Raw genomic sequence first — 12,797 nt, forward strand, 5'->3', positions numbered from 1 at the left:
CAATTTAGTGGAGGGAAGCATGAAGCAAAAACTTGGTAGGATTTCTCTCACTGAGACCAGCATTGTCTGTAACACCACTGGGATGATATACAGAAACAAAAAAATAATCCATGCCCACTGAGGAGGAAGTATTACATGTACTAAAGAAGAAAAGATGCACTTAAGCTAGGGGTGGTAGCATCAGTAAAGAAGTTTCAAAGATCTCCTTGCCTATTTTTCTAATAGATAGCAGGGAGGATTTAACTTTTTCAATAACATCATTTTAGCAGTTGTTCCAGGTTACCAAAAATAGATTTCAAGTTTTTTTCCTTGTAACTACAGGTCTTTGATCTGTGGTTCTTGTTACTGCCTGAATTAAAGTTGTTGTGTTTTTTGTTTTTTTTTAATTCTGAGGATATTTCCCCTCACTTCTCATCAGAAGCAGAAGTTTTATTTTGATGCTAAATAATGTACAGCTGACATCTTGCTGTTTTGCTATTTCAGTGAATAGGGACATTTAAGGTTAAGTCTGCCGCCTCCTTTCCCGAAGTTAACGCCTCCCATACCACTGTAGCAACAGAGAAACCAATTCATTTTTTCTTCTTCCACTTGGTAGTGACTGCAGCAAAAGACAGTACATTATTGCTAAGGTTCTTCAAGTGCTGCAGTTTGGTAGCATTTTTGTAGCAGCATGGCCTCGGTTCTCCAATCTCCTTTTCACCACTTTCACCACAAACGTTATCCTCCAGGCTCGCTACAAAGCAAAACAATGTATTGAGCATATCAAATCATGTTCATTATCTATGTCGTATCCTCTACAGCTTTTAGTGGCTATCTCCCAACATACAGTTTTTAAACAATGCAAGTCAGTCATGGTTATGGCTTTTAGAAAAAAGCAAAAAGGAAAATTCATTGCTTTTCCATGTGATTCCATTCCCTATGCACATGCGAATGCTTGATAAATGCTATCTAAAAAGTCTTTTTTTTTTTTTTAAAGCCAGTGAACGAAGAGCACTACTTGGACATAAGCAGATGCTGGTCAGCATTGTTGCCAGATAGGAAGCTCATTTACTACTGCATTTTATGCATTCCCATTCTTGCTAAGATGGTGAAGAGGATGGTATATGTGTGACTCAGAGGGAACAGGCTGAGGCAGACAAGAGGGAAAGTATATCTATAAACAGAAGGTGATATTTTGCACCACTGAGATTAAAAGGGTTCAACAGGTGTGTGACAGCAGAATTATTCTTGTTCTCTAACTCAATGCTATTTTTGAGGATGCAATACTAATGCGATTAACTAGCCCATGCATCAGACAATAAAATTGATACCACTGAACACTGGGAACTGACTGCCTGCAACGTTAAAGCAGTTGCTGCCACCCACCCCGTGTATGTATACAAAACACTTTACTGACTTACTTCAGCATAAGATAATGAAAGAAGCAAAATGCGCACTGTAGGCCTTACCCATTACGATCTGCCCTTTTTGTTTGGCTGGAAACCCATAAGCATTTCTCATAAGCAGATCTGCCTTCTCATTATTTCCAAGACAATTAAGTTCATTCAGAATGTGTTTTAAAGCATCTTGACTAAGCCAAAATAATCAGAAGTTGAGGGTGAATTTCTTACCTTTTCCATCAGGTTAAGGCTGATTTTCCCCCAAATCAGACGGAACTTCCACTAAAGAACACAGCTCGGAAGTGCAACGTTTTCCCTCCAAGAACAACTAATACACAATGATTTCTACATATGATTGTGTGCAGAGCTGTTATGCTCTCCTCACAAGACCCCAGATGAGTATTAACACCATAAATGTGAACTACTGCTTATTCCCCAGATGTTCCACAAGACACCTAAGTAGAAGCTAGAAGTGAACTTATGCATCCCATGGCTATTTAAATAAAGATGACACAGCGCCAACACGTCTTACACATACGCAGCGACTATTCCTATATCCGTTAACTAAAAATACACAGTGGTTTGCTCAAGTTCCTGTGTACTGTGCTCTATTCCTAACCTGTACCATGGTTCTCAGTGAGCTTCACAGTTCGGAAGTCTGAAAGTGGCAAAAGTGTAAAGATTCCTTTTGCAGCTGAAATGACTAAGATTAAATCTTTTAACCTTTCTGTGCCTTAGTTTCCACATGTATCCGGCAAATACTTCCTTTGATAAGCAGTTCCACTGCTGTCGGTTGAAAGGCACCAAGTACTCTCACTCATCTGACTGTACCAGGCAGAAAAGCTTTGGAAGGGCATTTACCACAAAAAGAAAGCATTGCATGTTCATCTGGACCCAGCAAACCAAAGTCTCTTAAAGAGCTAAGAACCTAGAGCAATCAAAATCTCATTTTTGGTTTAAGAAACAATATTAACTTCAGACCAGATTAAATGTCATATTACTTAAAGTAGAAAATGAGTCCACCACTAGTGGTGAATTTCACAGTTCTTCTGAACACTTTAAATAGTACACTGTAAGGATTCAGTAGTCTTAACAGACTTTGCTTCAGACAAAAGTGTTGTTACAAATGTATCATATCTAGGGAATTAGAGAAAGCATAACCTCAATCATTCTGTGCCTACAATTCAGTTTGAAGTTATAGAAACAGTTTCTTCCTTCTCACAGGCACATTACTGACTGCTAGATTATACTGTCTGCACAATGAATTTAAGTAATCAGCATTACAGTATTCAGGCTATGGCTTAACTGTGATAAACAGTCCCTAAATCCTATTCATCTTGGTGTATCACTCATTCTTTGCAGTACACATTACTATTTAGTCATCATTTTGTTTTCAAAGTGTCAGCAAACTTAGATAACTGAACAAGTTTTTTTTTTTTGAGTTATATAGCAGGTCATTAATTGGTTTTAACGTGATCTGCAAATATTTTGTCTGCCTATTTCCTGACTGCAGACATGGACATCTCTGGCACGAGATACTCCTATTATAGCCCCTCCCTTATCTAGAGATGCACATTGCAGTCCATACAGATTTTCCTATCTGGTACTAAGATTTCTCCCACCAACTGAACTAAGCTGCTCAGCAGTACACAAGTTGTACAGTTCAGCAGTATGTGCCATACAAAGTTTGAGGCTTGTTGTGTCTAAGCCAGAGAAAAATAAACATCACCAATTGTGCAAGAGTTACATTAAGTCTTAAATGTCTCCATCTGCGATCTGTCCAGACCACAAAGAGGCTGCCATCAAACAGGTGAGATGCCATTTTGACCTGTTCTCTAAGCATCTCCTAAATGCCTTTCCAAGCTCAACAACTCCTCCAAGATAGAACCCCATCTGCTAAGACCCTCTTTCCCAGCCAGGCCTTTTCTAAACAGAAAAGCATAAACATGCTCACCCAGAACTCATTTCCAGTGACACCACTGCCTGCAGCTTCAAACATCTTCAGGTATATTTCTGCATGTTGAGCTATTTTAAAGGTCCAGTTCCGGCACCCTTCGTGTCTTATTTACCATCCCTAGGTCTCTCTCAGCTGAATTGTATTGCTTTTTTATTCTTATTAATGCTTCTCCAGATTGTACGTGTCTGCTTATCTCTGCTGCCACTCTTTGGGGAACAACTTTGTAAACAGAAATTAGTAATTGCTTGTTTAGTTGGGATAGGACAGTATCTGACAAGTTTTCAAATGGTCAACTTCATGCAAGAAAGTTCAGGCTTTAAGATGTTTCTGAAGCCACAGTGATAATTTCTTGAAGCAGGAAAAAGAGAGCCTGCATTAAGAAAGCAACTTAGTGTATCTTATCTACCACTTCTCAAACTGTCCCATTAACAATGCATTTCCTTGCTTGATAGCGCTCCTCCAGTCGCATGACCAATTACCGCTCCCACTGAAGTCCATGGCAGCATTCCAACAGAACATAAGCTAGTGCCCCGAGGACAGAATTTGTGTCTCTCCATTGTTTATTTTGTTATCTCCCTGCCAAATACAAGTGAATGCCAGGTTACCTTTCAGCTAATAAAGAAACCCTAGGGATTCCAGGCATGCCTCTAATTCAGCCTGGTTTTAGTGTACTATGCATATCAGATCTGGAAAACAATTGGTCTCAGGAAGACTGGAAGGGCACAGTTGGTTTTTTTCCTCAAATATCAGCCAGCCAAGGACACCAATGCATGGTTGCAACAGACAAAACTTACTTCTTTAAGCTAATTAGATGCATGTGGATCAAAAAACACATCTTCCAGCCTTTAAAACTGCCAAACAAATTTGTCATTCCCTATCTACTTGTGCACATCAGTTTCTATTGTGAGCCACAACTTCAAGAAGCATGGTATTGCCCTATTATCCGTGTTTTAGGAAAAACTCTTCTTTTATCAAATGCAGGAGAAGGCGTTACGTGACTTTCCTACTTGCAAAACTGAGGAATCATGGGTTTTAGTAAAAGCCTAGAAACTATTTGCTATGCACAGCCACAAAGGGACCCACGGTGCCTTTTCAAACAGTAGATCTGACACCATCCAAGTTTCTCATACTCTTCCATTAACACTGTCTGGAGTGTAATTCTTAGTGCTGTTACCTTCCAATATAAAGGAGATTACATTTCACAACTGATCTATGAACTGATTCTTCAGACATTATATTTTATACATTTATACAAATTAATTATAGTAAGATTACCTAATTGTGGAAGCTACTATGCTCACAATTTGTTAAACCACCCCTGAATTTTGACTAGAAAACACTCCTAATCCATTTATTCAGCTAAAAGCGAGCTTGTTCCTCCTTTGATCTTCTGTTTCAGTATTTCTTATTGAGTTACATTAACATTAATATCAAATGAACTGGGGCAAACACAGTTATTTCAAGTCTCTGTGGTGTATTTTGTTTTTGATGCGGAAATAATTTGACTTTAATTCTAGTACTTATACACTGAGGAGCCTTGAAGAGTGATCAACGCTACAGAAATTCTGATTTATGTAACTGCCATTGTAAAGACAGACTAAAAAAACACAGTGCACACCATTTCTCCCCCCCCATTATCTTTCACTACACAATGTTTCCTTCAAATTAGAGTACTTTTCAGTGGGTAGTAGTAGGTAGCTATGCATTAATCAGTAAGCTCTCTTGACTAATCCCGTTCATTCTGTCTAGTAAGAGGATTCCAGCAGCAAACATGCATACAGTTTTCTAAGAATAAAGAAAGCCAAGAAAGGCAACCCCAGAGACCATCAGGAAAATTAAAAGTGACAGATTGGTGTCACATAGGAGAAAGTATGGTAGTAAATGCCACCATGCTTTTCTCTGTATTAAGATTCAAGAATGAGTAGTTATAGTGGAATATTCACATTAAAGCACTGTAAGGGTTGAGGGTAAATAGTATGACACAAGATTATATCATTTCTGATGTGGCAGAATTCTCATTTCCTGTTCACTGCTTAGTGTTAAGGTTTTAATATGTACTCTTTAATCCAATATAAACATTACCTTCATCTTGTAAGCACAATACTCTTGTACAATGACAGCAACAAACACGACTGTTCAGTATTTTCACTACCTCTCCTGAGATAACATACCATTTCTTTCCTGCACCAAGTTCTTTTTACACCTCAAACATACATTTAGGAGTTAAGCTCCTGTTTTAGTTAACATTGCCAGTCCTACAGTTTAATGATGCAAGCTTTCTTAAATTATGGAAGAATAGAATCTGGCACAAGTTTTCTTTCAAGAAATTAAATGTTGTTCAGAATTCCCAAATAGCTTGAAAATAGTTGGAACAGACTTTCAGAAGTCTCGGTCCTTTTAAGGCAGAAGAATGAAGACCCATTAAATGCTAACTAACTTAACTTTTACCTAATTGTCGAATGTGCATGGAATCTCTTGATCACGTGGACAATGACTGGACTTCTGGTTGCTCATTATTCAGAAGCTTCAGACATTATTTCGATAATAACTAATGCAAGGTGAACCGGTACGTACCTTTGTTCTCTAATTTACTTTAGGAACAATTTCCCATCAGTGCCCACAGGTATTGGATAGAACTGACTTCCGTGGTAAACTGGCAGTTTTAAACTCCTCAAAGTTCAGCTTCCAACCGTCATGAAGTTTTCAACAGATGCAATTCTCAGGAACACTACACACCACCAACTTCTCTGCTCCTGCTAAGGATGAACTTCTATTCAGACATAGGGGAGGAGGTTCAAAGAATACTTTCAAGAATTCTGCCTCTAACAGACCTATAGTTGCTTATACAACCCTTAGGGTCATTAAATCTGAGCACTTCATAAGTTCTCTAAATTACATACAGAAGATCGTCTCTCCTGCCTCTGAACCATACTTAGAAGTACGTATTAATTACTGCAAAGTCATGTGTGTGCACATATACCCACTACAGTCTTTGTAATCCAGAATCTGTTTGTACTCTAAAATACCCTCTCCATGAGATTTAGGACAACACAGGAACATATCATGTAAACAAAAGAGCAAATTCAAAGAACTGATGCATAACTTACATTCAGAGACTAATGTGAAATTTGTTCAGTTCTTTTTCAGACATAACCAGGCTTTAGGAAAACTATTTCCATGTACAGCAAGAATGGACCTGGACTATATATCGCTTGTTCTTTCTGCATTGCATTATAGTAAATAATTCTAAATAAAAAATAAAGGATATCTACAGTTATACCTGACTGATATTAGTATGCAGTAGAAAAGGAAAAAGGTGTCAACTTAGTTTTCGTGTCTAGTTAGTTAACTGTTCTTCCTTTTCCATCTTACCGTTGGAATTCATTGGCTCCTCAAAATCACTGATGTTTTCATCAAATTTAGATATACTGCTCTGACGTTCTGCATATGTTTTGTTTCCACAAGCTGGATATTTTGGACTCACAATACTTTAACAGAATCTGAGGATTAAATAAATAAGATTAATGCATGCAGCTATACATGCAATACGTGACATTTCATTAGGTGCAGTAACACAGCAACACGTGACTTACAGCATGGAAAAATGCTTCCTAGCAACCAAATCCTACAAATGGCCCAACACTACCTAAACATGAAGGTGCCCAGACTCTTGTAATTCCTCAGGCAAGCTGCTTTTCCAACTTCAGAACCTCTAAATTCACTAGGACATATGCCAGCCTTGCTATCCTCCCCAGTAAGCCAAGAGACCTAAGTTACCGCTAAGTGCTGCTGTGCCACAGGTTCACTGTCAAGCCTTCCTGACCTGCTCACACTGCAGGACTGCATCCTGCCTCAATCTGAAAGACTTTTCAGACAGAGAACAGAAGTTACTTTGAACAGTCTTCACATATCTATCTTGGAAAAATTCATCCAAGATATAAAAAACAGACTGGTGTCTGTTCTTTTATAATAGCCTTTTCAGGGTATCAAGAATGACACACTCAGTCCTGTACACTACTTCTTTTCAACGTGTTTGACAACACCATCTTATGTGAACTACTTAGAAGCTTCAATCTATTCTTTCTTGCAGTCAGCACAAGCCTCCATTTTGTGTGCAACGTATTTCCACAGAAGTACAGGATTTGCTCGTTGCCAATGACCACCTGGACAGACGTCCTACATGGTTGTATTTACCCACAAGTAAGGCAGGTGCCACTTTGTGCAAATGGAACATTTCCCTGGGAGTTAAACAAGTTAGTTCAAGCTGACTACACACCTAGACAAATGCAGGATCCTAACTGTACTGCAGGGGTTTGAATGAATAAAACATAGCTATGTGACATCAGTTAGGAACAGAGATGATGCCTTCAAGCTTGATTTCAATGCAACTTAAAAAAAAACAACAAACAACTAAAATCTTAGGTAATGGCATTTCTTTGAAGCCATGCATCAGGATGCCAGTGGCATTCCAATTCAAGTATTAGACCCCACCTTGGTAACAGGCTAAGCCCCAAGTTCACATGGACATGCTCAAGCCCCATGTTATATGTTGCTACTCATCACCATTTTGGTCCTTTGCCTTCAGCTAGAAGGAGGAAGTGCATGGGTGCATGCATTTTAGTTTTAAATAATGGCAAAAATGCTCAAAGCTAAACTCACTAAGACATTGGCATGTATTTTTTGCCTGTTGTCATATCACTAAACAAGAGAAAAACGGATGTTGAAAACAGCAGTATTGCCAACTCAGAGGAAGGTTACAGATGTATTCCAGAATCAACCTTCTTTTCACCTGATAGACTCAAATCCAGCATGTAAGCAGAGGCTGAGTGTTACCACACACAAAACCTGTTGTGCCACTAAGACTCAACAGAAGATCTAGCCTCCAGCATACAGGCCACAGATCATAGAAATCATAGTATCATAGAATATCCCGAGTTGGAAGGGACCCATAAGGATCATCGAGTCCAACTCCTGGCACCACACAGGTCTACCCAAAATTTTAGACCATGTGACTAAGTGCACAGTCCAAACACTTCTTAAACTCCAACAGGCTTGGTGCAGTGACTACTACCCTGGGGAGCCTGTTCGAGTGTGCGTCCACCCTCTCGGTGAAGAACCTCTTCCTGATGTGTAGCCTAAACCTCCCCTGCCTCAGCTTGACACTATTCCCACAGGTCCTATCACCGGTGACTAAGGAGAATAGACCGGCACCTGCCCCTCCGCTCCCCCTCAGGAGGAAGCTGTAGAAGACGATGAGGTCTCCCCTCAGCCTCCTCTTTTCCAGGCTGAACAGGCTAAGTGACCTCGGCCGCTCCTCATACGTCTTCCCTTTTAGTCCCTTCACCATCTTCGCAGCCCTCCTCTGGGCACTCTCCAACAGTTTTACATCCTTTTTGTATTGTGGTGCCCAGAACTGCAGATCACAGGAATTGTATTTACTTAAATACCATATTATTAGTAGTAACTTCTGACTTCCTTTGGTTGAAAAAGGCACTCAAAAGCTTCAGTACAGTGCTTGTTATCACTTTAAATATTGGTTTTGGTTTTCCATGTGAAACATTTACATAGATTTTTCATCTTTTAACTTTCTGAAGGTTTATAACCAGCAGATCGTATTCCCCAGAAAGTTGGCCTTTTTTTTTAAAATGGCTGGATACCTATTCCCAAGCCTCACGTTTCTAGTGGAGTAAGGGTGCAGTTACTGAGCCCTTGTTATCACTCAGCTCTACCCATGCAAACGTATCAGAACAATTCCATCTTTGTCTCTTCTTCCTGTCTATCTAGCATCCCATTTATTTTCCGCCTTCCTCTGTCATTGTTTCTCACAACATGAGCAAAACAACTCGGCTGGAAAAGCCTTTGAGGGTGTGTTTTATGCCAGGTAGCTTCAAGGAAAATGTGAACTGTGTTTGACAGGATACAGTTCTCAGAGAGGATGCAACCTCTATTGAGCTACTACTACTACTACACTTGAACTTTGCCATTTACCATTTGAGTGGAACAAGGGTTATTCACAATGAATTTAACAAAGGATGCTTCTGTATAATTACAGAAGTCAAATGCAGTTTGAACTATAACAATTTACAAGTAACTTCTGCAAATTCTAGAAAGAAGTCTTATACACAAAGGACCAGTGAAAATAAATCTAGTAGTCATCACAAATATACTTTTGTCCTGGTTCCAGTTAGGACAGAGTTAATTTTCCCTCATAGTAGCTGGTAGGGTGCTATGTTTTGGATTAGGATGAGAAGAGCGCTGATAACATGCTGATGTTTTAATTGTTGCAGAGCAGTGTTTACACCAGGCCAAGGACTTTTCGGCTTCTCGCTCTGTCCTGCCAGTGAGCAGGCTGGGGGTGCAGCAGGAGCTGGGAGGGGACAGACCCAGGACAGCTGACCCAAACTGGCCAAAGGGGTATTCCATACCATCTGACGTCATGCTAAACAATATATAGGGGTGGCTGGCCGGGGTGGGGGGGGCCGGCTGCTCGGGGATAGGCTGGGCATCGGTCAGCGGGTGGTGAGCAATTGCATTGTGCATCACTTGTTTTCTTACACATTATTATTGTTAATACTATTATCATTATCACTATTATTATTATTATTGTTATTATTATATTCCTTATATTCCTTATATTATTATATTCCTGTCTTAATAAACTGTCTTTATCTCAACTCACCGGCTTCACTTTCCCGTTTCTCTCCCCCATCCCAGAGAGGGAGGGGGGAGGGTGAGCGAACGGCTGTGTGGTATTTAGCTGCCAGCCGGGTTAAACCACAACAACTTTCTAATGCACATTTTGCTCTGCACATATGCAAGGGTACAATGCTTATGTTACAAAATGTCCTTTTCTGAATTAAAAAATAAAAATTGCACGTTTGAGGATGTTGTCTAAACTGACACTATCCACCCTTTGAAGAGGTGCAGAACAGCCAGCAGAAATCTAGTTTTAGGTGCCCTTTGCAAGGGTACTTTTGAGGACAGAGCCACAGAGAAGAGCAGGGGGCTGGGCCCCTGCTCAGCGCCCACCCAAGGCCAGGTAAGCAGTGACTGAGCTTCGGGTCCCATATACTTCTCACAGGGACTTACAGCTTGAGCCGCCATCGCCCGCATGTTTGCACCACCTGGTGAACAGTACTGCCAGATCACACAGGAGCCTGCTTGGGTATACTGGAGATTTTATAGAAGTCCTCCTACATTGACTAATCCTGACACAGAAGTACTTTAGAATTGAAGGTGTAAGTCAGTTCCAACCCTAACAGACTCCTTGATACCTGTGAAAAAAATACTACATGAGTTAGACCTCAATATTGCAGAGACTTATCCAGTATTTATTGCAAGCACATGGTTCAATTTGCTCAAGACCATTTGTGTACTTGGTATGATTTCTGGGGGTGCACACTACTGTACCCAGTTCAACTCACTGGATGAGCAAATACTCATCCAGTAAGGACAATAACTGAAATCTTCAGTTAATTTCGATAAAATCATACAGCAAAAAGAATGGAATATCCTTTTTCATCAGTAGAGATTTAGGCTTTAGCCAGACAAGGAAGCGGCTGAGAGGCAATGCGCTTCATCATCTTCTTCCAAAAAGTACCTGCATCACCTTAGAGTATTTTAAACCACAGGCAGTTAACAATTTTTGTTTGAAGCAATGCACATTTATTTTAAATTATCACAAGTAATATGGATCTATAATACAGAGATGTTAGAATACCTCTCTAAGAGTTCCAGTTCTGTAAGCTATGCATTTCTGGAGAGGTTATGAACTGTAGAATATAGTGATTATTTATTTATCCTTTACAGTGTAAAGATTAGGTTTCTTATGGTTGGAATAACAAGTATCTCTGTACAGAAATAATCAATGATACTTTTAGCGACTTTTATAGATTTCAAGATGCAATAAATTAGATATTGACACTTTAGATATTAAGCATTGACAATCATGTTGTGAAACACCTAATAGAGCAACTAAGAATTCTTACTTCATGTGAACAGCAGTCATCTATTTCAAGTACAGAAAGCATCCAAGTGCTCGTGACATTTTATGGATGCACAGAAAATATCATGCAGCAGAAACATCAGTTTTGTGCTTAGTGATGTTTTCTTCTATTAGTATCTAGTGCTAAATCCTGAGAAGTCAAGCTTGGAAATCTCCTTTTCGTTAGAAAAATTTGTCCTGTCTATACGAGAACTTGGGCTTCCAACTTTAGCCAGCCAGGATTTCCTGCAAGAAAAATAAGAGACGGTTAGCATGCAATCAACTGTACATGTGGTGTTTATTCTCCTATCATGCTTCCCCTTTTAAGAGCTGTAAGTACAGTCTTTTAACAAGAAAACTATGCCAAATGTTTAGTTACCTTGTTTCCCCTCCCAGTCTCCTTTAATTTAAGTTCATTTTGCATTTAAGTGTCAACATTTCGAAACATATTATAGAATATTAAATAAGTCTGTTGTAGCCTTTTTCTGTCTGGTAAACTTTTATGTAACGTCCCCTTTTAAGCACATATTAATAGCTTTAAAATAGGCGTATCAGCTTTGCAAATTGAGTATTACACTTGTAGCAAGGACCTAAAAGCCGTCCACAATTTAAAAAGTACCAAGAAAAAACTCAAGCAGCCAGTTTATCCTGTTCTGACAAAAACAAGAAACAAATTGAAATAAAAATGACGCTTTCAAGCCCAGCAAAAGAATAAAGCAAGCAAACCAAAATTACACTACAAAAAGCAGTATTAAATTATGAAAGATACCAAACAATTAAGAAACGTGGGGGGAAACAAAGAACACCTGTAAAAAATCAGTGAGTTTTGTATGCATTTGCATTATGATCCAATCAAATTAATTTGGCACTTGCTTTTTTCTTCCACAGCACACTAAAAAATCTGTATTGAACACAAATTCCAAGGAGGTAATAGTCCAGGAGCTGACAGTATGATGGCTGCTCCTAACTAAATACTAGCCATCTTCCTATCCTGCAGCAATTTGAACTTCTGTACATTAGTAATAAGCCACTGGTGATAACAGGAGGTGCACTAACAACTGATTTGCAGACATCTGCTTCTTTACAGGCTTCTTTATGAAAACGCACTTTGAGGATTTTCTGTCGTATTGAAAACTGAGAAGAAAGAGTACTCTAGCGTATAACACTTAAGTGTATTTCCACACAATACTTTTTATAACTTCAGTGATACATAAATTGTTGTAGGCATGTAACTGCAATTAAAATATTACTATTATTCATTTAAATTCTCATTTGAAGAGCATTGAAGTTGTTTTAAAGTTAATTCATCCCTTGCAAAATTGCACAGAAGATTATAAAATGCAGTCTTCTTGCACTTAGGCATCTTTATTAGAACTGTGCACTCAAGCTGCTTGTCTTAAGCCAATAAATAAAAATACAGAGATCAAAATGTATCTTGTTCAAGACCCTGCATTTGACAAGAATGTTTTTTTGTTGC

At 39.1% G+C, this 12,797-nt stretch overlaps 1 protein-coding gene across 4 annotated transcripts in view; it reads right to left on the reverse strand.

Moving 5' to 3' along the window:
- Positions 1-10,646: 10,646 nt before the first annotated feature.
- ACYP2 (acylphosphatase 2) overlaps positions 10,647-12,797 on the reverse strand; it is a 38,227-nt gene continuing 36,076 nt past the window's right edge. For all 4 annotated transcript variants that reach the window (XR_007169005.2, XM_048078956.2, XM_013191045.3 and 1 more), the window contains one exon: positions 10,647-11,566. Coding sequence is in view for 2 of the 4 variants with exons in the window: in XM_048078956.2 (XP_047934913.1) it covers positions 11,452-11,566 (115 nt within the window). In the remaining 2 variants the exon portion in view is untranslated. The remainder of the gene's footprint in view (positions 11,567-12,797) is intronic.

This window comes from Anser cygnoides, chromosome 3 (assembly GCF_040182565.1).
Source record: "Anser cygnoides isolate HZ-2024a breed goose chromosome 3, Taihu_goose_T2T_genome, whole genome shotgun sequence".
Taxonomy (NCBI): Eukaryota; Metazoa; Chordata; class Aves; order Anseriformes; family Anatidae; genus Anser; species Anser cygnoides.